The sequence below is a fragment of the Ictidomys tridecemlineatus genome, chromosome 1 (assembly GCF_052094955.1).
Source record: "Ictidomys tridecemlineatus isolate mIctTri1 chromosome 1, mIctTri1.hap1, whole genome shotgun sequence".
NCBI classification, from domain to species: Eukaryota; Metazoa; Chordata; class Mammalia; order Rodentia; family Sciuridae; genus Ictidomys; species Ictidomys tridecemlineatus.
Window position 1 is genome coordinate 153,845,401 of NC_135477.1, and position 27,382 is coordinate 153,872,782.

General features: G+C 45.4%; 1 protein-coding gene across 7 annotated transcripts in view; it reads right to left on the reverse strand.

Annotated features, from left to right (window-relative positions):
- Rasgef1c (RasGEF domain family member 1C) overlaps positions 1–27,382 on the reverse strand; it is a 78,989-nt gene that overhangs the window by 4,558 nt on the left and 47,049 nt on the right. For 6 of the 7 annotated variants that reach the window (XM_005339338.4, XM_021735987.2, XM_040272406.2 and 3 more), the window contains 11 exons: positions 25,758–25,940; positions 25,455–25,577; positions 24,275–24,412; positions 20,049–20,249; positions 19,036–19,110; positions 12,526–12,615; positions 10,866–10,968; positions 10,256–10,335; positions 10,078–10,173; positions 6,823–6,918; positions 4,916–5,039 (listed from right to left, as the gene is read on the reverse strand). In XM_005339338.4, the coding sequence (XP_005339395.1) occupies positions 4,916–5,039; positions 6,823–6,918; positions 10,078–10,173; positions 10,256–10,335; positions 10,866–10,968; positions 12,526–12,615; positions 19,036–19,110; positions 20,049–20,249; positions 24,275–24,412; positions 25,455–25,577; positions 25,758–25,934 (1,303 nt within the window). In that variant the 5' untranslated portion in view covers positions 25,935–25,940. Of the gene's footprint in view, positions 1–2,606; positions 2,661–4,915; positions 5,040–6,822; positions 6,919–10,077; positions 10,174–10,255; positions 10,336–10,865; positions 10,969–12,525; positions 12,616–19,035; positions 19,111–20,048; positions 20,250–24,274; positions 24,413–25,454; positions 25,578–25,757; positions 25,941–27,382 lie in introns of all 7 variants that reach the window. The other variant, XR_005727956.2, reaches the window with a different exon arrangement.

Genomic DNA, 27,382 nt, shown 5'->3' on the forward strand with positions numbered 1-27,382 from the left:
TCTAATGTGTATAATCAGTGCTATGAAATTCCCTCTCAGTCCTGCTTTAGCTGTACCCCACAAATTCTGTTTGTATTTTCATTAAGTTCAATTTCTTTTTTATTTCCCCTTGAGTCTTTTTTGACCTATGAATTATTTAGAAGTGTGATTTTTATTTTTAAACATTTATTTATTGATTGATTTTGGTACCAGGGAGTGAATCCAGAGGCACTCAACCACTGAGCCAGATCCCTAGTCTTTTTTTAATTTTCTATTTTGAAACAGGGTCTTGCTAAGTTACTTAGAGCCTTGTTAAGTTGCTGAGGCTGGCTTTGAACTTGTGATCCTCCTGCCTCAGCCTCCTGAGGATTGTGGTGAATGCCACCACACAGAAGTGTTTTGTTTAGTTTCTAAGTGTTTGGCGACTTTCCTGTGGTCTTATGTTGCTGATTTCTAATTTGATTCCAATGTGGTTGCAGAACATACTACTCATGATTTCAATTACTTCAAATTGGTTGTGCTTTGTTTTATGGCTCAGGATATAGTAAATATTGGTTTATATTCTGTAGGTAATTGAAAAAAATGTGTGTCCTACTTTAGTAGTATGGAGTGTTCTAAAAATGTTGATTAGATCTTATTTAATGGTGCTATTGAGTCCTTTGTCTTTGCTAATTTTCTGTCTTGTTGGTCTTGAAGTCCCAATTACTTTTCAATTTATTTCTCCTTTCAAGTAGCTTTACTTCACAAATTTTGTAGCCCTGCTGTTTGTCAGATACGTACTTAAGATTGTTATGTTTTCTTGAGGGATTGATCTTTCATTATTATATAATGTCCTTCTCTGCTTCTGGTAAATTTTTCTTCTGAGGTATAACTTATCTGACATTAATATTGACAATTCTGTTTTTCCTTTGATTAATGTTTGCATGGTAAGTATTTTCCCATTCTTTTGTTTTTCAATATACTTACATCATTGTATTTGAATTGAGCTTCTTAAAGACAACATATAGTTTGGTATTTTAAAAGTTCTCTCCTTGGAAGTTTTTTAAATCCACTAATCCAACTTCTGTCTTTCTCTCAGTGTATTGAGACCATTTGCCTTTAATGTAATTATTGGTATGTTAGGGCTTAAGTCTGCCATTTCATTATTTATTTGTTTTCTGCTTTTTTTTGTGTGTTTCGCTTTTCTGTTTTATTTTTCTTCTCTTCCTATTTGTTATACCAACAACTTTTAGAATTTCATTTTGATTTGCCTATAGTAAATTCCTGAAGGATATTTTCACTGGATACTGGATTCTAGGTTGACAGTTCTTTTCTTTCAGCATTTGAAATATAGGCTGCTGTCTTCTGGCCTCCATAGTTTCTGATTAGAGATCTGATATCATTCAGCTTGTTTTCCCCCATTGTCTTTCTTTCAAAATTTGTTTTTCCCTCCTGCTCTCCCTCCCTTCCTCTCTCTCTCCCCCTTCCTCCCCCCACCCCCACCCCTCTCTCTCTTATTTTTTTTCTTCAGTTTTCAGAAGTTTGACTGTGATGTGCTTAAGTGTGGGTTTCTTTTTGTGCTTCATTCAACCTTTTGAATCTGTAGGTTTGTCTTTTCTAATTTTGAGAACTTCAGTACTTTTTTCAATGGTGCTGGGGTTTTGTTTATATATTCACTACTGACTCACTGCCAAGCACATGCAGGGTCTCAAGAAATACTGTTTACCTCTGCCCCTCTTCTCATATACCTTTTTTTTCTTAATGTGATGCTGAGGATTGAACCTAGTGCCTTGCATGTGCTAGGTGAGCGCTCTACTCCCTGAGCCACAATGCCAACCCCTTCTCATGTACTTTTGACACATTTCATTGCCCAAGTTCCACTATGAGGTGATTGGCTAATGACAATAATCATCATAATAACTAGTATATTTGGTTGAGGATGAATATTTACTCTCAGAGAAACCCAGGTCCTAACCCCTAGGATGTTGTATGGCAAAAAGGAACTTTGTAGATGTGATTAAATTAATATTTTGGGGATGGAGAGATTATCTTGGATCATCTGATTGGTCCCTAAATGCAATCACAAATCCCTATAAGAGGGAGACAGAGGGAGATTTGACTATAGGTGAAAAAAGATGATACAATGTTGGAAGCAGAGATTGAAGTGATGTGCTCTGAAGAAAGAGGAAGGGGCCATAAGCCAAGAAATACAGGCAGCCACTAGAAAAAGGCCAGGAAATAGATCCTTCCCACCCCAGCCCCACAGCCTCCAGAAGAAATTAGACCTGCTGATAATTTGATTTTAGCCCATTAAAACTGATTTTAGACATCCAACCTCCAGAATTGCACAAGGATAAGTTTGTGGTTGTTTTGAGCCACCAAGTTGGTGGTGATTTGTTTTAGTATCCATAGGAAGCTAATACAATTGTCCCTCCTTTTCTTTGGTTTTTCTTTTTTGAAGTTTCAGTTACTCATGGTCAACCATGGTCTGAAAGCATTAAATGGAAAATTCTAGAAGTAAACATTTCATAAGTTTCAAATTACATGCCATTCTGAGTAACATAACATCTCACGCCATCCCACTTCATTTTTCCTGGTACATGACTCATTCCTTTTTCCAGTGTATCCACGTTATATATGTTACCCACCTGTTAGTCACTTAGCAGCATTATGGTTTGCATATGAGGTATCCCTCAAAACTCCTGTGTTAATGAAGAAGGTGAAATGATTCAACTATGAGAGCCACAGCCTAATCAGTATACTGATCTATTTGATGGATTAATCATTTGAATGGACCAACTGGTAACTTTAGGCAGGTGGGGCGTGGCTGGAGGAAGTGGGTCACTAGGGTATGCCTTTGGGGTTTATATTTTTGTCTCTGGATCCTCACTGTTCCCTCTCTGCTTCCTGAAGGCTATGAGGTGAGCAGTTTTCCTCTGCTATGCCCTTGCACCATGATGTTCTGCTTCAACTTGGGCTTAAAGCAATGAAGTCAGGCATCTATGAACTGCTGAAACTGTAAGTCAAAAGGAAGTTTTCCTCCTCTAAGGTGTTCTTGTTAGGCAATTTGGTCATAGCAACAAAAAGCTGACTAACACAAGTAGCTCTCTTGGTTATCAGATCAACTTTCATGGAATCACAGTGCTTGTGTTCAAGCAATCTTTATTTTACTTAATAATGGCCTTAAATCACAAGAGTAGGGGTGCTGGTAATTTGAATATACCAAAGGTTGTAAAGTGCTTCCTTTAAGTGCAAAGGGGAATGTTCTCCACTAAACGAGAAAAGAAAAAAAAATCATATGCTGAGGTTGCTAAGATCTGTGGTAGGAACAAATCTTCCATCTGTAAAATTGTGAACAAGGAAAAATAAATTTGTGCTAGTTTTGCCATCACACTTTGAATGCAAAAATTATGACCATAGAGAAAAAGGTATTTTATTTGTGTATATGTATATATAGGAAAAAATATAGTACATATTGAATTTGGGTTTATCCACAGTTTCAGGTATCCACTGGGGATATTAGAACATATCCTCTGAGAATAGAGGGGAGTACTGTAGACTAGCATTGATTGAGTACAGACTTGTAGGCTTTACATCTTCCAACTCAAGTAATTCTCATCATTGCCCCAGGAAGAAGGTTCTCTCATTACCCCACTTGATAGAGGAAGCAGGTGAGGCTTAGAGAAGGTGATACCTGAGTTCATATAGACCCCTGTGTGAACCAGCCTGGGCTGGTTTATCCATCGCTTCCCTTTTTTGTGTGTGTGGGAGGGTGGGGGAGGGCAGTACAAGGGATTGAACACCTGGTACTTAACCACTGAGTCATATCCCCATCCTTTTAAAAAAAAATTTAAATTTTGAGACAGGGTCTCACTAATTTACTTAGGGCCCTGCTAAGTTACTGAGGCTAGCCTCTAACTTGCAACCCTCCTGCCTTAGCCTCCGCCTCCCAAGCTCCTAGGATTACAGGTGTGTACCACCATACCCAGCTTGCTCTGCTTCTTGATGGAGGTAGATAGTAGGAGGCTATAGATATAGGTAGAACTCCCTTCAGCAAGTTCTGGGTCCCAAATATGAAAAGTAAAATGGCAAAGTTGGAAGTATCCAAAGGCAAAATCATTAAAAAAAAAGGACTTCTCCCTAATTTTCCTTTTTTCCCCCCCTTTGGTGGGGCAGTAAATGTTCCCCAGACACAGATGTTTGTTGGTCCCTTTGTAACCTGCTTGCTGGTGAAGATGAGCCAGGTTTCCTGTGTGCTGGAGTGGAGGGCAGATCCCAGGGTGAGAGCTGCTAAGCATTGGGCCACACTGCCCCCACAGCGGATGACAACCTGACAGCTGTCTTCTGTAGAGCTTTTGCTTTCTGAAAGGGTGATCTCAGGGTTTACTACTTAGCAAATTTGCAAGCAAACTGATTTGTGACAAGTGATTAGATGGGAATGTGTGTTTACTGGAAGGGATAGACAGTCGTTAATAGCACTCTGCAGAAAAGTCAACTCACATCATGCCAGTGTGTATTACACACCCAAACCAGCACACACTTACACACACATACACATGCACCAGCCATGGAAAGACCCAGAGTCAGTCAGTGCTTAGCCATCCCCATGTGAGCCCCAGTTCTTACCCTCACTCCCACTTTACTAATGAGAAAAATGGGGTAATATAGACAGATGGTTCAGACTTATAATACCCAACAGTGTCCAAACTGTATCCAGGGAGAAGCCTGGGCCTGGGGGTCCTGAGGCCCCAGCCCATGACTCCTGGGTTCTATCCTGAGTTCCTGATGGGACAGTTGGCCATCCTGGGTAATGCAGTCTTCTCTGCTCCATTTGAGGGCCAGTAAGGGTGGGGATGGTGCATTCCTGCTCAGAGTAGAGGTTCCTGCATGGTGGCTAAGAGGCCACCCAAGAGTCCCATGGCCTGAGGGGGTTAGGAAGGCTGCAGGGTCACCTTACCGTCCTCACTGAAGATGGGGGCAGTGTACAGGTAATGGGTGATGCTGGGGTCTTGCTCGAAAGGACATTCCACTTGTTTCCATGTGATGAACTCTCCAACCTGCTTGGCCAGTTCCAGAAATTTCTGCCAGGGTCACACAGAGACACAAAAATGGAGGTACCCACAGTGCCTAAAGTTCCCTGTGAGTGTGAGTGGCCAGCCCTGAGAAACCCTCTCTTCTCACCCTTTAGTGATTTCAGGGATTTGAGGAGGAGCTTAGGGCCCTGCTAAGTGGCTGAGGCTAGCCTCTAACTTGCAACCCTCCTACCTTAGCTTTAGCCTCCCAAGTTCCTAGGATTACAGGTGGTAAGATTGTAGATGCAGAATCTGTGGATATGGAAGCCTCATTGTAATGTGTATTTAATTTTAAAAACTATGCCAACTTTAAGAAGGATGTTAAATAAATAGCAGCACAAAGACACTCTTGCGTGGGGATCCCAGCTCTATGATACTCCTTGATCAGCCCTGGCAGCCATGTCTGGTTCCTAGTACCTGCTTTCTGAATCTGTGGTGGTCACATGAGTTGCAATTTTACCCCAACCCCTTGACTTGGTTTTGAGGACCAATTCAAGAAGGGCAAAACCAGGAGATCCTACCAATGGTTTGTGTGTCAGGGTCACCTGCAGAGTAAAATCTCACTTCAGGCTGTCTAGGGCCCCTGCAATCTTATCCATGAGGCCTCAAGCCTGGGCTGATCCCCAGGGGTGCAGCAGCTGGGACTGGACCATCTGCCAGATTGGACTGGATTTTCCCCAGGCTCTGCTGGCCTCAGGGGTGAGCAGGCTATGGGCAACATGTGATGGTCTGCAGGGGTGTCTGTGCAGAGGGCAGCTCCAGGCCGAAGGGCCCAGGCATGTGCTCTGCTCTGGTGCTCATCAGCAGGGGACACTCAGAGCCTTTGGTGGCTCATGCTGCACATCTCCTCTTCCTAGCCTCTCTGTGTAGCCATAGTTGTGGTTGATGCCCCATGTTACAGAGGGAGAGACTGAGGCTCATAAAGAGCAAGTGACTGGCCCAGGACTTACTGCCCCTTGGGGAGTTGGAGGCTGAGGGCTTTTGCATCCATCTGTGTCCCTGCTGGGGCTAGCACTAGGGTAGAGTTGGCTCTTGAGAAGAAGAGTCCCTTTCTTCCTGCAGAGTGGGTGGTAACACTACCACATGGTATGCTCTGTCAGTCTGACTCAGTGACCTCCTGCTGCTACTGCCCAGTGTACTCTAGCCCACCAGTCACTCTGACACACGTGTGTGTGAGATGGGCCTACTTGGGACACAGCAATCAGCCTGGCCTTGCTTCTGACGTACTCAGAGACTTTGATGCTGGGACAAAGTGAGGGATGCCATCTGCTGCTCTGCAGGAGCCCTTAAGAGGTCACAGTGAGGGGCTTCCTAGAGGAGGGGACACTTGAGCTGACCGTGGTGTCTGTCAAGGGAGCAGAATTCTTTCTTCTCTTTTGCCCGCTCTGGCCTCTGCCTAACAGCTCCCCCCTGCTGCTCCTTTGGGTCCTTTCCTGTTTCCTAAGCACTGTGTGTTTGTGTAGCCCTGTCACAGCACCTTGCAGTTGTCACCATGGGCCTATGGGGCCATTTTTCTTATTGCCCTCGTGCTCCTCAAGGGGCAAAAATGATTTGGCTTCACCGGTGTTAGGCATAAGCCCAGGCACAGAGTGCATTATCCTCATGTGCATGGGCTTCAGAATCTCCCTCTGGTGGATGTGGGGGTGGGGAGATCCTGAGAACTACTACACTCTGTCTGCCTCAAGGTCCCCCATTAGTTTGATGATTGAGGGTCCATCAGGCTTTTTTGGGGGGCACTTTTAGTGGCTGATCTCACTTGGTTGCATTCCCTTCCAAGATCCCTGGGTCCTACCTCAAAGTTGACATGTCCATTGGGAAGGCGGTTGGCACATCCCTCGTTCAGGAAATAGATGTCTTTGATGAGTAGGCTGAAGAAGGGAATGACGATCTGGAAGGGAGAGGGTTTGGGTCAGCTCCCAGGCAGCCTCCCCATAGGGTTGGCTCAAGGGCAAGAGGCAACCTTGCCAGTAGACACATGCCCCAGGGACCTCAGATGCACCCCTGAATGCCAATGACAGGAGAGACTTCCTGGGCAAGCCCAACCAGCCTTGGGGCTTCATGAATTATATAAGACTTTTCCGTTACTGTGATAAAATGCCTGAGATAAATGACTTGAAAGAAGAAAAGGTTTATTTTGGCTTATGGTTTCAGAGGTTGCAACCAATGATCAGCTGGCTCGGTTGTTTTGGGGCTTGTGGTGAGGCAGAACACCATGGTGGGGCTACATGGTGAGGCAAAAGAAAGGATGGGCTGGGGGTCCAATATTTCCTTCAAGGGCACACCCCCAATGATGTGCTTTTTCCTACTAGGTCCCAATTTCTAAAGGTCCCACCATCTCCCAGTAGCACCATGGGTGGTGACCAAGTGACCAAGCCTTTAGCATATAGAGCCTTTGGAAGACTTTTAAGATCCAAATCATAACAAAGGATAATTTTAACTAATATGCATCATGGGGACAACATGAAAACCACTAAGAAAGGACGTACAGGCCCCATAACTCTGGGCCAGATTACGTTTCCTCCCAGGCCCATTAGGCACCAGTGCTGATGGAGCTCCCACTGCATGCAGTGCCATTTACCCTGCGTTGGGCTAGGTGCAAGATGCAGAGTCACAGTGACCCTTGGATGTTTTTTTCTATTACCTGCTGGGAGGGGCTGGTAGAAACCTCACAACATCCCCATCTGGAAGGCTACAGACTCAGGCCTCTCTCTCAAGTGTACTGGGAGCAGAGGTCCATGCTAAGTACACTATTAAACATTCCTGAAACATATATAAGTCAAATATTCTAAAATTTTGTGACCTGTTTTCTTTTCTAAAGAGTATTTAGTAATTTGTCATCCTGTCTTTCTTGATGCTAAAGATCCATCCTGATGCACTTATGATGAGACCAAGAGCAGAGCATTATTGCTCTGTTTTCTGAAGGGAGAGCCCATAGAAAGTCCTCTTCTCTGGGCCTAGCCTATGGTCTCTCTGGAAGATAGAGGAGAATGCAGTTAAAACTAAATGCACATTTTAAAGTCATCCACCTATAGCACAAGACCTAAACGCACAGTATCCCAGCACCCCAGATTTTAGGAACATAAAGTCTGCCCTGCTCCATGGCTACCCTGCCTCAGCACGGATGGAAGAAAAATAGTGGTGACAGCCAGTGCTGCAAACTAGAGGCTGCAGCCACAGCTCAAAATCCAATGTGATATACCTTTGCCTCAGGGTCCAACTCCTGGGCTGTAAGCCAGGAACCTTGTGACTGTCACATATGGTCACTTGTGTCCTGGGAACAGGGAGGCAGACAATGATATGCAAAGACCATGAGATTCAGAGCCAGAGAGGTTGGAGTTTGATTCCTGGCTTAGCTAACAAAGTGATAGCACAGTGAGGTCTCCTTGAGACTCAGTCTTCCAATCTGGGAAATGGCAATGCTGAAGCCATCCCATAGAATGGAGGAGGGGATAGAGATCAAGTGGCCTGCAGATGGTAGGTGCTCAGTGAAGTTAAATTTTTGCCCTTGCTATCCCAACTTCCTGGATTTCTGGCTTCTAGGAGACAGGCTCCTTTGCCCTGGGGTTGGAGGTCTTGCCACACTCACTGCTCCACCAAATTCCATCAGCCCTCCTGGGACTCATTCACTGAAGAACTCACAGCCTGTACTAGAAGGACCAGCTGGGTAGCATATGGCCATCAGGGTTGTCAGTGTCTGCTCATGTGACCCCTGCTATAAGACCCACTGGGTGGATGGTCAGGAAGTCCTGGTGGGTGTCACAAGCACATATCTTTCAGCCTGCTTCATAAGCTTGACCACTGGTATCCATCCAATACAATTCCAGAGTGATGTAGAATTTCATCTAGCATTTTTTTCCCCTTAGTTATCTCTCAGGATGGAGATAAGACCTCCACCAACCACAGTAGGGACCTGATTCCACCAACGTTCCTGCAAGAGACCAGACTTGAAAGGTACGAGTCTTGGTGTTTCCTTCCTTAAAACTTGATGACAAGTTTTAAGCCAGATGATTGTTGCAATCCTAGGACCTCAGTACAGAATCCTGTATCAGAGGCCAATCGGAGAATTTAGAGGAGAAATAAAATTGATCAGGATCAGCAAAGGCCCTCCCAAATGCAAATGTATATGACATTTCTTGTGAAAAGGCAGTTTGGGTGAACAAGAAGCTTGGATAGTCATTGCCAAAACCAAAAATGTGATTTAAGGCCACATACATAGAGGTACTACATTTAGAATAAGGCAGATGTAAAACCCTCTGTGCTTAGAGCTACAATTTGATCTGAAACAGAAGGGACTCTGACAGATGGATCTCTTCAGGGTCATAGCAGGGAGGGGACTGGAATCGCAAGTTAGGCTTGGGACTGTCCATTCAGGCAAACAATGGTGGGGGACACGCAGGCCGTGAAAGGACTGGTAGCTAGAAGAGGAAGTAGTTCCCTTTAAGAGAATGTGATCTGAGGTGGCCAAGTCTGGCCCCACAAGGAAGCGCTTATCAAGGAAGTTCAAGGCTTCTTGGGGTGGGGCATGACCTGTTTTGGAGGTGGCGAAGTTGGCCACACGGACAGCATGCAAGCAAGGTGACATGGCTATCTATCACAGATGCTGCTGAAGGGCAGGGGTTGGACCCAGTGATCTTTGAGTCAACCTCCAGATTCCCTGATTGCTGTAGTTTGGATCACAACGGTCCTCCAAATGTCCTTATGGTAAAGGCTTACCCCTGGGGGAGGAGGTGGTAGTGGGAAGTGGGGCCTGGCTGGAGGTCTTTAGGTCACTGAGACATGACCTTGAAGGAGACTGTGAAGCTTTACCCACTTTGTCCTCTCTCTTTGGCTCCTGGCCATGAGATGAGTGGATTTCCTTCACCACTGCCATAGACTCAAAACTTATCATAGGCTAACTTATCATAGAAGGAAACCTCTACAACTGAGCCAAAATAAATCTTTTCTCTTTATAAGTTGATTATCTTAGCTATTTGTTATAGTAACAGAAAGCTGACTAACCCATTGATATAGCACACCTGGACTTTGACCATCAAGGATTCTCACCTACCTTCTCCCGGCTGCTGTGAGCAGTCAGGGAGCGGTGGGCTGCCCCTCGCAAGGCTGTCCTGTAGTTGCAGAAATTCCCTGTTGGGTCCATCTGGTGCTGGAAGAAGACAGGGAGGCATTTGGGCACCTCTTTTCATGGGCCCGCTGGCTGAACCCCTTAGCCCAGCAACCTTGTTTACCTCCAGGATGAAAAACTTGGCTGTCTTCACTTTGGCCCAAGTCTTCTTCAGTCTGGAGACAGGGCTCATGTTCATGCCAGCTGGAAGAGGGAGGGGTGGGCTGGGGAGGGCTTCTCTGGCCTGGACAGTCCCCCTCACGCTCATGAGCAGGGAGGTCAGTGTATAGCTACAGTTGCCCAGCCATTTAGGCTGAGTCCTAAGTACGGCTAAGGTCTGCAGTGGCCTCAGCTTGGGAGACAATGGGCATGTAGCAATGGACAATGAGGGTCCAGCTTGTGTGTGTGTGTATAAACTCTGACCATGTTCCCACATTCAGGCCCCATCCTGGAATTAGTTCCTTCTCATTCTCTTTGGATCTGGGGATATGTTGCCAAGCCCTCACCAAGCACCCTAAGGAGGCTGAGTTTGCCTCAAAAGAGGTGCTTTCTCCAGGCCTTTGGGGGCAGGGACATGGGATTGCTGGCTGCCTCAGGCTGCAAACTGCTAAGCCCACACCCACCTGCTGCTCAGAAGAGGGTCTGGGCTTGACCCCACCTGCCTGGCTGTGCCGACCTGAACCTCTTTGAGGATCCTCCCATGGGGGGGGGGGCTCCTGGAGCAACCCACTCACATATAATGGCCATCAGGGAGTTGAAGTTGCCAATGTTGAAGCACTCTCGGGCCACGTCAATGAAGAACTCGATCACCTGGGCCCTCTGCTTCTTCTTGGCTGGCTGGGGACAGGGCACCAGAGCCTTAGTGATATGTTTCTACCCTGCCCTAATCAGACACCCTGCTCACCTGCCCTGCCCTCTTCACCTTCTTCAAATCTATTTCACAGCTGAGGTCCAGGGAACTGTCTGAACCTTAAGGTTTCAAAGCTCTTCACAGGCAGAGCAAGGACATAGTCCACTGCCAGGGAGACAGCTGAGCCCTGCTAGAGCTCCTGTCGGGGTACAGGAGTGACTTGCAGCACAGGATGGGCTGTGAGGCACCTCTGGGAGCAGCTTGATCACTCTTCCTCAAGGCCCACCTCTAGCACCTGTTCTTTTCCCAAATCAGAACGCCTTGCCCCTTCCCTTTCCTCCCGGCACTGAGCTTGCTCTCCCCTCACTAGGGGCCACATGCAGATCCTGAGGCCCTGTCCCCTGAGCCCCTCCACTGCATGGCTCAGAAACCAACTGTGTCCTTCCCCTGAGCCATCCTGTACTATCCTGGGTAGGCTCCTGGGTGACCATGTGGGCTTAGTCCAGGCTTCACAAAGATAAAATCCCATTTTAACTGCCAGACCAATGGTGTGACTGTAGGAAGAGGGCTGGGTCAGTGATACCCTATATTGTATTTTTTTTTTCCACAAGTAGACTTTACTTGCCTATGAAACATGCAGCAATTATCTATTGCCACCAAGAAGTTTGCTCTGGCCCCTGTGGGGATATGCCACAAGCCCCCTTTAAGATGTGATGTTGGCTTTGGAGAGCCACCTATCATTGATCCTATCCTTCAAAAGGGCAAACTCATGGGTAACACTGATCTCAAACCAGGTGGGGGATAAAACCACCTCAGTCTATGTGGGCATTGCAGATCAGCTTCTCCCTCAGTGTATCCTGACTCCCCTGTACTCATTCACATCTGTTCCCCAAGCTCTCTGAGCACCTGCTTCCAGCGAGCCCAGCTGGCCTTATAGACTGAGTCTGTCCAACCTGTTCTTGAGACAAACAGGGGCCTCAGGTGTGGGTCCAGAGGATGAGTCCTCTGCTATAAGAAAGAGGATGGGCAGGCATGGCCAGGTGGACCCTCAACTCAGTGACAAGCATGTCCAGCTCCATGTTGTCAAGATTCCTTGCTTTCCAGGGGAAGCCAGTGACCTGGACTTTTTATATGTACTCTCCTATTTCTTAAGAATCGGATAACTTCTCAATCCTGAGCAAGCCAAATCAAACCTCACTGCAGGCCAGGCTGCCTGGGGCAGACAGACAGGCACGGATGGAGGCAGTAGAGCCCCTTGGGCATAGTTGTGACTACTCCTCACTCCTTGAGCAAACATTCTGATTTCCTTGGTGACAGAGCTCAGTGGGTCCATCCTGGGTTCTACCCTGAGGGAAATGTCACTGTAAGAAAGCTTGGTGACACTTGGTGCCTAGCCAATCCTCAGGTGGACTCAGTCAAGATGTAACTGCCAGGAGACTATTGGGGCTTAAGATGCCCTTCTAGTTCCCTCCCTGATAGGCTCCTCCAGGTCCCAGGCCACTTTTGCCTATACCAGGTCATGCCCACCCTGGCTTTCTACTCACCATGCAGATCTCAGTTGCCACAAGGTAGCACAGCCTGTTGAACCATTTCACATAAGCCTCCAGGTTGTTAGTCTTGTCATTGAAACAGGGCTAGAAGAGACACACAGGACCCCATGCTGAGTCTCTGCCAGTAACTTATTAGAACATGAAGTCAGTTCATGGTTATAGACAATCTGGACAATGTGAAAATCTCAAAACCATCTGGAAACACCAATGATTTGGTATGTAGCTTTCCAATCTCTTTTCTATATATTTAAGGGTGTATTTCAAAATTATGTGTGTGTGCATACCCATATACACAGACACACTTGATCTTCATTGTTCATGGATTTTATACTTGCAAATTTGCCTACTTCCTGAATTTTATTTGTGATCCCAATAGCTTGTGTGGTTTTCATGGTCATTTATGCGTATGTGCAGAGGAGCCAAAATATTTGTCACTCATCACTCATAAGTGTTTCCAGTTGAGGCTGAACTAAAGGACACTCTGCCTTCTTATTTCAGCCCTCACACTGTAAGTATCCTGTTTCCTGTTTAGACTATTTAGAGTCTTCCCCCCCAAATTTTGGAGAAGAAATAAATGCAATAGTAAAAGAAAGCTGCAATATTCAGAAACAACAGTCAAAAGCTTTTTATTTCTCTATGTATAACTTTATGTCTATAAGTGTGAAAGCTTAGGGGAAATGGGCAAATTCTCGAAAGAATATAAATTATAAAATGGACTTATGAGATATAAAAATATAAGCAGTCCTACAACCACTAAAACAACAACTAGAATAAACATAGAAACAAGAAAAACCTTGGATCAGTGAATAAAACCCCAAATAACAAATGAGGCTCAGTGGTAAATTCTATAAATGCTCCAAGAACAGGTACCCCAATATTTCATATAGAATAGAGAATAAGGAAAGAGAAACAGAGTAGTCAAGAATAATGTCAGAAAGGGAAATAACAGATTAATTTCACTCATGAATACAATTGCAGAAATCCTAACCAAAACATTAGCACACCCAATCTAGCCATGTTTGAAAAAAAATAATGGCTTCATTTATCCAGTTTTTTTGTATATTAGAAATGCAAGGTTGATTCAACGTTAATTCAAAAAACTAATATGAATAATCACTTAAAAGTTTAAAGGAGAAGAGAACATAAGAGTAGTAGGGTCCAGAAAAAGAATTTGATGAAATTCAATAACCATTCATATAAGAACTCTAAGTAAACTAGGAAGGAACAGGGTACTTCCTTAAACTGATAACACAGATCTAAAAAAAAAAATCCAATAACAAACATCATGCTCTTTTGTGACTGGTTAAAAGCATTCCTATTAAAGTCAGGACAAAAGAAGGATGTCAACTATCAACACTTCTATTTGACCTTGTAACAGAAGTGCAGGTTAGCACAATAAGCAAGAAAAGCAAATTCTATTGGATCAGGCAGAGTTATTCTGCAACAACTTACACTCTCAATATTTCAGAGACTTAAAATGATACAGTAAAGTCTATCTACCTTTCCTGTCCATATCAATTCAGTTTTTTTAATATTTATTTTTTAGTTGTAGTTGAACACAATACTTCATTTTTACTTATTTTTATATGGTGCTGAGGATGGAACCCAGGGACTCGCACGTGCTAGGCAAGCACTCTACCACTGAGCCACAACCCCAGTCCTCAAGTCAGTTCTATTCTATGACTACTATGGAAATAAAAAGAATAAACCTTTGAAAGGAGGAAACAAAACTTAATTATTTGCAGATGATGTGCCTGCCTACAAGAAATCCTCTAAAGAATGGTGACACATTAATATAATTAGCAAGGTTTTATAATATTGTCAGATATAAAATTGATACATAAGAGTAAATTAATTTTGGGGCTGGAGTTGTGGCTTAGTGATAGCATACTTGCCTGGCATGTGTGAGGCACTGGGTTTGATTCTCAGCAATGCATATAGATGATTAAAATAAAGGTCTATCAGTAACTAAAAAACATATTTAAAAAAGCAAATTAATTTCTTATACCTAAAATAAGCAGATAGAAAATACAATTACTAGATATGAAAAATTGTGGTATATATGTGTATTAAGAATTGTAATGCAAAAAAAGTTTATGTATAATGGCATTAATTGATGTGAACATACTTTATATACAGAGATACGAAAAATTGTGCTCTATATGTGTAATAAGGATTGCAATACATTCCACTGTTGTTGTGTATTAAAAAATAATAAAATCAATTAAAAAGAAAATACAATTACTACATAGTTGAGATAATATGTAATTATGGAAGCCTGTGCTTATTTATTTGAGAATATGCACTCTCTTTGAACATCCAGAAATATAAAATCACATTTTAAAATAATCTGTGAAAATCGGTTTTTTTCATATGCAGTAGTAAAAGTATACATAAGGCACCTAGGGCAAAAGTCTAATAAAACCTGTGTAACACTTTTATGGAGAAAATTTTAAGCCATTTGAAAGATATGTAATAAACCTAAGGAAATAGAAGTACATACTATTTTTATGGATTGAAAGAGTCAATAACATAAATCTGTCAATTCTTCTCAAATTGATCCATATTTAATATAGTCTAACAAAATCTTGGTAGGACTTTTCATATAATTTGACAGATGATTCTAAAATTTAAATGGAAAGGCAAAAGGCCCAAAATAGCCACGCCATTCCTCAAGAAGAACCTGGGGAATTTGCTTTACTGGACATGAAGACTCATTGTCACGCTATAGTGAAGAAGACAACGTGTACTGACACAGATCAGAGGATCCTGAAGGAAAAGTTTAGTGAATTTAGGTGGAGCTTAAGAATGCTTGTTCATTAAAAGCCATGGTAATGAGAATGAGAAGTGAAGAAAACAACTAGAAAAATAAAAGGTTTAGTATCTAGGACATATTTCAAGTAAAAACAAAAACCAAAAAATTCCTTAAATTTTTTAAGAAAATTCACCAGTAAAAAACAGGCTAAAAATCAGAGATGGGGTATAAACAAAAGGAGGAAACGGAAATGGCCAGAACAGGTGAAAAGATACTCCATTTTCCAAACTTAAAAGTCTGACAATTTCAAGTGACTGAAGATGTGGAACAAGAATACCTCCCTACTGGGAGGTAAGTGGATACCTCACCTGGCATTACCTGGAAAGGCTGCCCACGTGCCTACCCTGTGACATAGTAATTCTTCTCCCTAGGTATGTGGAAGAGCAATAGTCCTCAATGTGTTGTCCACAGACTTCTCGGGGTCCCTGGTATACTTTCTGGGGAAAAGTATTTTCATAATAATTTGATCATATTCTTTTCCCCACTGTGTTGAGGTCTGCCCTGATGGTGTAAAAGCAATGGTGGGAAAAATTGCCCAGCAAAAGGCGGGGGAGTGTGACTTATGGATGTCCTTAAAGAGGCAACACTTTCAAGTTCTATTCAGTCTCAGTCTGTGAGTACATGTTTCTTATTCAGTGTGACAAAATGGGGCATCAGTACCGAGCACTTTTGCTGTATACTCAAGTGTGGGGTTATCTTGAGGGCAGGACTTGGCTCACCCATGCACCGAATTGGCCATTGTTTCCATTGAATTCTGTTTTTACTTAAAAAAAAAAAAAGACTAACAGAGGAACTCTATGAGACAAACTCTCATTCTCCAGATTTCAGTATTTGGCTGAAATTTTCTTAAAAATGAACAAAATGAACCTGTCACTTCAAGGAAAACAGATCCCAGTATTTGTTGCCAGTGATAGAATTCAAGATTTCAAGAGAAAATTGGGAACTTGTAAAACATGTATCTGCTTCTGTGGCTTGACAGCTTCTCAATATTTACATATCTTTTTTTTTTTAAAGACACATTTTAAACAACACTTTTTTTTTTTTTTTTTTTTTTGGTGGTGCTGGGGATCAAGCCCAGGACCTCGCGCATGCTCAGCATACATTCTACCACTAAGTTACACCCCAGTTCCAGATATTTTTTAAAATTATGAGATCAGGAGTGTATACATACCTTGTTCATCACTCTACCCCTTTATCTTGATATTAATGAATGTGATTTTAAAGTACTATACAATAAAATGTGCCAACATTTGGAAGATCTGCCTAACTCAATGTTTCCTCATATTCTAAATGATCAATGTATGATGTTATAAAATCATACCCTCAAGATGCAAGATGTAATGGATGTCATAGCATTCAGAAAGATCATTGATAATATTTTCAGATGTCACATTATAATTAAACTTTAAAAACTATTACTGGCTGAGTTTTAGTGCGGTATCTAACAAGAATATTCACAATTATCTGAAAAGGCTGTCAAATACTCCTCGATTTTCCAACTACATATCTGTGTGAGATTATATTTCCTTAAGCCAAAATAGTATATGTCAAGAGACTGAACACAGAAGCAGATGAAAGAAATCAGCTGTCTTCTATGAAGTCAGACATCACAGAGATTTGTAAAAATTTTATAAAACAACATCACTTTTCAGGAATTTTCAGTTGCAGAAAATGCAATTTTTTAAATAAAATATGTTACTTATGTCAACATGCAATGGGTTATTGTATTTGTGAGTAAATATTTTAAAAGGAAATCAGTTTTTGGATTGGGAGTCTGGCTCAGTAGTAGAGCACATGACTATCATGTACAAGGTCCTGGGTTTGATCACCAGCACTACAAAAAAAAAAAAAAAAAAAAAAAAAAGAAGAAGAAGAAGAAGAAAGAAAAAGTAATCAGTTTTAATTGCTAATATGATAGTGATAGAAGTAATCAATTAACCAAAAGTTCTTTGGGGTCTTCAATAATTTTTAAGAATATAAAGGGATCCTGACCTCAAAACATTAGAGAAGTGGTGCCCCATAGAAAATGTTCACTGGTGTATCCAGGGAAACACATGTAAGAATGCTCACAGCAATATAATTTATAACAGCAAAAAGAAGGAAATAAGACAACTGTTCATCTAAAATTGGGTAGGATAAATAAATGTCATGTGTAATCTTGATGTATTTCACAATAAAAAGGAAATACTTGTAAATGGCCAAACAACACACACACACACACACACACACACACACACACACACACACGCTCAAAAAGTAGCCAAGTCTCCTTCCTGTTCCTATGCCCTCAGTCCCATGGTCCCATGGTTGTCCTCCCTATTTTAGAGGTCATTTCTGCACACGTGTGAGCTTTGATGTATCACAAAGCCTTCTTTTTTTTGTTGTTACACAAATGGTCACATGCCCTGTTTGTCACTCTACCCCTTTCTCTTGGTGATTGGATAGATGGATCTTGATGACTGCATACTTGTGGGCAGCCTTATTTTTTTTCATACTTGAAAGCATTCTACTGATGGATGTACTATACTTTTTAAGTCAGTGTCCACGGGTGATAAGGTAATTATTTGCTTCCAGTCTTTGACCATGACAAATACTATGTACCCCAAATACCTTTGTATATGTTCATCTTTGTGTTACATGAATGTGTAGATAAATTACTAGCTGTGGAAAGTTGGACGGAAGATGTACATTTACTTATTTGGTGCTGGGGATCTAACCCAGGGTTTCATGTGTGCTAGGCAAGTGTTCTACAACTCAGCTACATCCCCAGCCAAAGGAAGGACATTTTTTTTTTTTGTACCAGGTATTGAACCCAGGGGCACTTAACCACTGAGCCACATCCCAGCCCTCTTATAATTTTATATTTTCTTTAAAGACAGGGTCTCACTGAGTTGCTTAGGGCCTCACTAAGTTGCTGAGGCTGGCTTTGAATGCGAGATCCTCCCGCCTTAGCCTCCTGAGCTGCTGGGATTACAGGCGGGCGCCACTGCGCCCGGCAAGGAGGACGTTTAAATCGTTGATCTACGATTGCCTATTTGCTCTCTAAAGCCTTGGGACAATTTCATCTGCTACCAGTGGTGTAGGAGAATGCCGCTTTCCTACATATCCCCAATATGTCTATCCTACTATGTGATCTTTGCTTATCTGAAGGGTGAAAATGCAATCACGTACTACAGTATTTAGTTTGTACTTCTTTTATTAGGTGTGAGAGTACAAGACAGAATGTTTTCAGTTTTGGTTCGGATTTGGCCAGTTGTTAAGCACCAGGGACCCTCTGGTTGGGCTCCTAGAAGGGAAGGACTGGCTCAAAATCCAGGTGTGGGGGACGGTGTCCTGAGCGCCTTCTTCCCTTCCTTTTCCCGCAGCACCTACCACCCGCGCTTCCCCGACTGGCCGCTGGAGGGCATCAGCGCCCATCGAAACGCACAGCTAGGGTCCGCGCGGTCCTGGAGCGCGGCGGGGGTTCCCTCCGCGGTCCTCCCTTCTCCCCACCCAGGGCAGGTCTAGCCTTCTAGGCTTCCCCAAGACTCGGGACTATCGAGGTCTCAGCTGGAGGTGCGTGAGTGAGTGGGTAGGACTCCTCCAAAGCCCCTCCATCCCGCTCTGGGTTCGCCCCTACCGTGGCCGCCACACGATGGGGGCGAGGAGGGTCATTGCTGGGACAGCTTGTCCAAGAGCTTTCTTTCTACCTTTGTACTGGCCAGAGGGTCCTTGTTCACAAAAGCCTGGACAAACTCCTCAGGTCCGATGTGTCGCAGTCGTTCCTGCATCAGAAGGGAGAAGGGTCGAAAAACGGAAGATTTGGGGAAGAAGGGCTTGCTGGGGGTGTGGTAGGATGGGTGCTCCTGCCTGACTCCCTGACCTTCTTCCCACCCCCCGCACCATGAGGATGTGTTTGCAGTCACCCTTCACATGGGGGCTTACAGATCCTGTTTTGGGTTGTCACAGAGTTCAACACCATCCCTGGAGGAGAGAGATCCCCTCCTTTCCCATGGAGGAGTGGGTGAAGGAAGCAATGTACCAGGCTCAAAATCAGGTTATTGAAATGACCAGCTCTTTGGGTGGGGAAGGGAGGGAGGGAGACCTGGTGGCCAGGCATAGTATCTGGGTCAGAACTAAACCCTTGCTCTGTGCCTTCTGCTTGTGAACTCTGGCAAATCATGTAACATTTCTCAACCCTGCAGGGCAATGGGAAGTGCATGTAAGCACTATGGAGTATAGAGTGCCATAATGGTGGAGGTGTAGAAAGGAAAAAACCCACTCCCCTTGTTCCTCTTTCTTTGGCTGGGCTGGGCATTCCCTTTACCAGTAGGTAAAAAGCTTGTGGAGCTGCTCTGGAAAGCTGAACAGGGAGCAATGAGTCTCTGTGAGCCCTGGATGGGGAAGTCACTAGTTCTGGAAGGATCACCCAACAGGTGGTGTCAGAGCTGAAATGTGAATCCAGTTCTTTCATTCTAGAGCTAAATCCTCAGACAGGCCAGAGGCTGACACCTCCAGCCTTCCTGTTCTGGGCCCCAGGAGTGTTGGGAAACTGACTGCTCCAGGATAGTCTCAGATGCTGACTGTCTGTGCTGTGAAGGGCCTGACCCAGGGTTATCCTGAGACCAAGTAGGGAGGGCAGAGGGGTGAGTGGTGGCCCATCAATTGGGTAGGATTCCCAGTTGTTTCCTGCCCTGGGGAAAGAGAAGCATTGCCTGCTTACCAGCTCCACGTGGGTCAGCTGCTGGGCCAGTGTGTAGGGATCGCTACAGATGCCAAGGAGCTCCCTATGGATGGAGGCTGGTGGCTTGGTTCTGTAGGAGATGGGCTTGTCAGCACCCATGAAGCCTTCAGATCCCTGGCCCAAAGCTGCAAGCTTCTGATGTAGGGCCTGCAGGAGCTGATGCATCCTCTTCCGGTAGGCCTGGTGGGGCATGGGGGGAAGGTAAGAAGGGGTACTCAAGTCTGAATACCCATCTTTACCTTTGAGGTGGACAGGGTCCATTAGGGCTCTACAGAAAAGGCCAGATACCAGCAAATGTGCTGGGACCTGCCCCCAACCTAAAATAGGATCAACCCCAGGCATGTGGGAGCTGGGGTCAAGTGAAGGCCATTTGGGGAGAAAGCTCCAGGATTACTGGTGGGAACTGAGAAGAGCACATATCAGGGAGGTCAGTGGGGCTCAAAGCACCCTGTCTGGGCAGCTGGGCAGAGTGGGGTGTGTGCTTCCAGGGAGTGGAGGAAGGAAGGAAGAGAGGAAGGAAGACATGGAACAGATCCTGCCCTGGATAACTGTCCTTTGTCTTGGCTTTAAGGGTGACCCCTTCTAAATCTTAAGCCCAGCTCAGAGAGAACTTCCTGATCAGCCTCACTGCTGCCCTCTACCCTGGCAGTATTCTGTAACGCTCTATGTGACTTCTTTTATAGGATCACTATCAGGGATAATCAGGTTTGTTTATTACCCACTTCCCCCACAACCCCAGAATGACAGTTCCAGAGAGGCAGGGAATTCTGTGTTGTCTTCTCTATGTTATCAGAGTCTGTCCCAGTTCTGTGAATGCAGTGAGTGCTCAATAACCTACCAACAGAGTCCCTTCATCATTCAGCTCAGACAGATGGATTCCTGCTCTGGACCATGCCATGGCCCTACTTCCAGGGTAGGCCAAGGGGAACTTACCCTTCTACACCCAAGGAGAAAGTGATCAATTTTTCCCTTCAGAGACCTCTATTTCTAAAGAAAGATACCAATAGCCTGGCTGGAAGAGAAATATCCATATATCCCCAAGGGTTTGGATCAATAACCCATAGAACAGGCCCCTGAGCTCATGAGCCTGTAGGAAATGTCACTCCTAGAGAAACATGCAATTCCCTATGAACCAAGGATTTGGGTGCTAGCAGAAGAGAGCCGAGTTCATGGCCTCCCAGCAATGATGAAACATCAACTAGACAAACTGGGACCAGAAGTCTCAGAAAACAATAGGCTAGTGAATAGTTGGTATAGTCAGGTAATTTAAGAAAGTAAAGGTGAATTTTTCTTCCTGCTATTTTGAAATGCACAAACCCAGTGACATTTTGTAGACGCAGTGTCTGACTTACTGGGCTGTGAGTGGCTTTGGGCCTCAACAGTTCCTTGCAGGCTCTTAGGGTTTAATGAGTGCTGCTGATGTCTGAGGTTTGTTGGTGCCTGGTGCTGTGGTGATGGTGAGGCTGTCCTCTCTGGTCCGTGGAACTACTTCTCTGTGAAGCAGCCATGGGTGGCTATGGCAAAGCCTCAGGATACAGGGGACAGGATAAGAGCCCACTTAACCTGACTAGCCTCACTTCTGCCCTCTACCCCTGGCAGTTAATCCCAATCTTAACTCTAATCCTAAACCTAACCCAAACTCCTAGAGCTATAGGGGTCAGACGCAGAAGGTGTCCACTGGTTATATGGGAAATAACCTGCTCACCGAAGGAATGGCCTCTCTCAGCAACACTGCACCAAAAGTGTAATAAAATGCTGCCTTGTAGGTTCTCACTGAGTGGTGGGAAGATGGTTAAGTTACATGCAGCATGGCCAGCCCTGGTGACACAGTCACTTGTGAGCCCTGACATTTCCCTCCAGTTTCCAACGCACAGCCAGTGTCTCCTGAGTGGCTACACCATTCATCATGTCTCTTTGCTTTCTGGTTTCACCCTCTATGACATCTCAACCATTTTGTCTCCTCTACAACCCTGGGTCCCTTTGTTCCCATAGTCCCACAAGGGAGGAATTATCACTCTTCCTTTTATAGAAAGAAACATAAGGTTCAGAGAGGTTAAGTAATTTGCTCAAAGATACGTAGCTCTGAAAATACCCATGCTCATTTCATGACCTTGTGCATAGCACTTTATTTCATTTAATTCTTTCCCTGTGTGAGAAATCTTTTATAAACACAATGCTAGGGCTGGGGGTGGAGCTCAGTGGTAGAGTGTGTGTTTGGCATCCCTGGAGGCCCTGAGTTGGATTTCCAGCACATATACACAAAACAAAACAAAACAAAACAATAATGAGCAAATGTTTTTGGAGCAAAAGATATAATAGTCTTGATTTGGTTACAACTAATTTATAGAGAGGTGGAAGTGTGTGAGGGCCCAGAGGAAACAAGTTTGTCAAAGTTTTGATAACTGTTGAGTATAAGTGATGGGTACAGAGGCGTTCATGATTACTCTTCTTTATGCTTGGGTATGTTTGAAATGTTTCATGGAAGTTAAAGAATAATTCTCATAAGCCTGAATTTGAGGAACAATTTGCCTCTCATTGTAGCTCATAATTACTAAGTGCTGAAATAACTTCAGACCTCCTTGCTGCCAAGTTGCATAGTGGCAGTGGTGAATGTCTCTGGTTTACTGATGAGAAAACTGAAGCTCAGAGAGGCAAAGTACCTTGCCCAAAGCCACACAGCTGTGGTTTCTGAGACTGGATCTGGGCTCAAGTAATATGATCTAAATCCCCTGGCTCTGAGCCCTATGGGACTGACTCACAATCTGCTTCATTGCTCTTCTCATCCTAGCCTGTGTGGTGCTGGGAGGGGAACAACCTGCCACCCACCAGTAAATATCCAGCATAGAGAACCAGTGCAGAGAGGACATCCTCTTTAGATTGGATACCTTCTGTGGAAGAGTGACTTGGGGACAGTGAAGACATAAGGAAGCGTCCCTGGCTTAGGCCTGGGGGTATGGGATAGAGACCAGGGAACTCCTATTCTGGTCCACACCACATAGCCTTGGGGATAGGCCTGATACTCTCAGAATGGTGAAGAGGCCATGGCTTCCCAAGGAAAACCAGCTTGTCCCCTAGCACCTGAGACAATGTCAGGCAGGTCAGATAAGGGCAAATAACTCTGTCTCATCATATGATTCAGATCTCACTGCTGCCAAAGAAATCTTGGAGGGAGTGGGGATGAAGCAGGAGATAGAGCTCCCGCCTCACTTACTCTGCTCCATCCATCTCTCCACCATCCCTTCTCTACCCATGTGCTATCATCCACCTTCCCTTTCAAACAGTTACCACTGTACCCACAGATCCATCAGTTTACTCATCTATTCTTCCTACTTCACCCACTCACTCACTCATCCATCTACCCATGCACCCACCCACCTATCCACCACTTACCATCACTTATCATAGTCCTGTACCCATCTCTTCCTGACTCATGTGCTATCCCCCACCTCCCCCTTTACAGTTACTTACCCACAGGTCCTAATCTATTCTTCCTCTTACCTTTCTGTGTTTACCCATTCACCCCCTTCATTCACCTTTCCCCCCATCTATCCATTCACCTACCCATATATCCTTCCCCCCTTTTCATCTCCCTTCCTTCCATCAATTTTTCCACATTCATTCACTCCATTAATCCACCTGCCTATGCAAATTACCTATCCTCCCCTATATCCATCCATAAAAGCACCTAACTGTCCACCAAGTTAGCCAGCATCCCTCTTCCCTGCTACCACTCTCCCCTTTTCCCATCCATCCAATCAGCAACTCTTCCCTAACCTTTTTCTGTTCTACATCCTAAGCCATGTCCCATAATCCTGAGATGGATTAAGCATAGAGGCAGGAGGGAGACCTCTGTGACATAGGCCCAGGATATGGGCCCTGCCAGGTGGCCTGGTGGGTCACAGACCAACAGCCTGACTATGCATCCACAAGAACCCATGAGTAGGTCTTCCCTTCTTGGCCACCTGATGCCATCAATGAGAGCAGGGCACAGAGAGGTCAAGAAACCAGTCCTGGAACCAGAGGCCTGGATTAGCTCATAGCCCCTCAGTACCTGATTCCTTGATGGGTCACAAAGGGGCTGGTTTTACAGCATGCAGTGTGCAAAGCTGGGAGATCAGGGGACCTAGGAAGCCACGGGAAACAGGTTCAGGCCTGGATAGGAGGGTGCGGAGAAGGCAAAGTGACTTCTACCCAGGCTTGCCCACCTCATCACAGGGGGCTATGCGGCCCACCACATCCTTCAGATGCCCAATGGTTGATTCCTCCTGGAAGTCCCGCGGGAAGGTCTCTGTCCACTCGGCCAGTAGTTGGAGCAGTTTGGGGCCAAACTTCCGAACACGGGCCTGCAAGGCAAGCAGAGGGGCAACAGGGATAGGGCACTGGGATGGGAGGGGAGAGGCCTAGGCTGCACTATGGGGGAGCAAGAGGAGAAAGATATTTTGGGGCCAGACTATCTCTTGATTTTGCTTTCCTGGCATCCCTTCTCCTTTTTTTATGGTGACAGCATCTCAATTTTCCCTGGGAGCCTTCCCCTCATTCAGGCACACTGTATTCTAGAACAGCCGACTTTGCCCCAGGGGTGGAACCAGGTCAGCGCTGGCCAATCAGAGCAGAAAAAACACCATCTTATGTAATAAGTGGCTCACAGGTGGGCATGTGACCTAAGCGAGGTCAATAAGATTGGGACTTTTACTGGCCTGTGGAGAGAGGGGCTAGTTCTTGAGATTGGAAAGAGTAGAAGGTGTCCCTGCTGATAGAGGCCATGTACCACTCAGGAGAACCTGCAAGAGCTAGAATGAGGCCAGCAAACCCAGAGAAAAACCACAGCAGAGGATCAGAATGAGGAAGATAAGGTTTTAATGCTGTCATTTAATCCTCTGGAGGCAGCAGTACCCGAGACTTGGCAGTTAAATGAACCCCTTGCCTTAGGCCAGCTGAAGCCGTTTTTGTCATCATCACAGTACAACCTAACTGACATGCATATAAATAGTGACAGTAGGCAGGATCAGGCCAGTAACAGAGGAAAGATGTGAAGCACCATGGGAAGGCTGGGCTATCAACAGACGCCAGAGAACAGGGACATGGAATCGAGCGTACTGGGTGAAGGAAGTCTAGTGGAGGCCATAAGACCATCCCAGTTCACAGAGAGCAGGAATACTATTCACTGGGTTTTGGAAACCCAAGACTGGGTTCAATGTGAGCTCAAGGGTTTCCACAGAGCCCTGGAAAACTGCATAGCACAAAAGGCCTTGGCTCCTGTCCTTTTAGGGCCTGGACTTCAGACAAGTGAGAAAGCCCAATAGGCTTCTTGTCAGGAGAATAGGGACAATCACTGCCTCCCCGAGAGGTTGATTTCAGAGGCTCCCTGGTCTTCCAGCCCCTCACCTTGTCCAGTACCGGTTTGTCCAGCTGCTGCTGCTCAATACAGAGGTGGCAGACCCTGGCCAGGAGCTCCCGAGGCTCAATGAAGAGGCGAGAGCTCAGTAGGAAGGTGAAGATATAAGCTTTCTGCAAGAAAGATGGCACAAGCACAAGAGGGCATGGAGGGAGGACATATTTCCAGCCTGTTCCACCTTGCCAGGCCCAAGGTCACTCCCAGCCCTGCTGCCTGCTGCACTCCTAAGTGAAGGAGAGAGCCTCCCTTCTTCCTTCCCTTCTCCCCTTCCTCCCCCTGGGTGGCTCACCCACCTCTGGGTAGTAGTCAGCTGTGGGTACCAGGTGCTGAATCAGGGTGTCCAAAGAGGCTGAGGATGGTGCTCCATCCAGGAAGGGCTGCCCAGCCTGCTCGCCATCGGTGGGCTCTGTAGGGGGTGGGCTGAGTCTGCCTGGGGTGACCATGTCGGAGGTGCTCAGGGTCCGGGGCATGCCTGCCTGCAATGGCAAGGAGAAATTTGGGGTGCACCTGGGTTCCAGGCTGGAAGGACTCTGCCTTCCATATTCACCTCTGTGTGATCTCTTAAATCCAGTGATCGCTTCCTGGGCAGGCTGCCAGGGCCCTCCTACCTCATAGTACAGCATCTGTTCTCCTTGTTAAACCCTTCAACTCTCCCCCAGGAGCCAAACACTTCTATTTCCAGTTTCTCTCCCTGAAGGTTGCTTTTAACAAGTCTTGTATCATCAGCATATTTTCTCCTGCTGCTGGCTGCAAAGATTGGTTCAAAGCCTGATCAAAATTTGGGGGCTCAGGCACAACCCCAGAACTTCTTTGGCACTTGGAAGCTCTCTTTCCTCTGGGGCCCCTGAGCTGGTGTCACTATTAAGGACTAGGAAAGTGGGAAACAGCATTGGAGATTCTATTATGCCTGAAGTTGCTCTGTGGACTTTTCCATATGTATACCTATTTAAGTTGGGGTTCTCTCAGGTACATTCAAAACCACTGCCCTCTGTAGCCTGGCATCCCAGCATTTTTGTGATTTAGACCAGCTTACCTGTCCAGCATCACTTCCTACCACCCTACCATTACATGCTGCTGGCACCAGCCACATACTCTATTACAAGGCTTTCTCCAACTCTGAGCCAACATACACATGGTCCCCCCTGAAGGGTGGCTTTCCTATCATCTTCTCTCTTCCATCCCCCTAGACGTGGTTGAAATGCCCCCTTCTTAGTTGGGTCTTCTCTGCTTCCCTCAGTGTCCCCCTGTCCCAGGGTGATTCCTGGCCTCTGATTGGCATCAGTGGACTCTCCCTGTTAGCCTTGTCGGAAGTCCGAGGCACTGCTTTTCTGGACCTGACCTGGAGATAGGTCAGCTGTGGCTGTTATGCTGTCATCTTTGTCCAAACCTCCTTTAGACAAAGACCAGAGCGTATCTCTGTGACCTGGCTTCCCTATATTCCATGTTCAGGAAGTCTGTGTTTCTTCCACACATTCCTGTAGGCTGGTCTTCCTTGAAAGGGAAGAGGCCTTCATGTTGGTGACATGTCTTGAGCAAGCCTGTGACAGTTCCACCAGTCCCCACCCTAGATGTTGGGGTCACCCCTACATTCTCAATCACAGAGTCCTGTGAGCTCACCACAGGACTCACAGTGTCCCCTGCTTGCCCTGTCTCTTCTGCCCCCAAAGCAGACCCTAATTAATTTCTGTCTCTTTTAGCCCCTGAGTGACTCTGCCCAAAAGGAAGAGACAGAAGGACATGGGAAGTCAGAGATGATATAGGGGAACAAAGGGAACCCCTCAGAGGACTGTTCCATGGGCCTGTGGTTATGAGAGGAACTGGGACTGGGCTACAGCATGGGGAGGGCTTGGCATCTGTGTGATGGCATTCTGCACAGTCCTGACCCTGGTGACAATCACAGCTTTATTTTCACATTCCC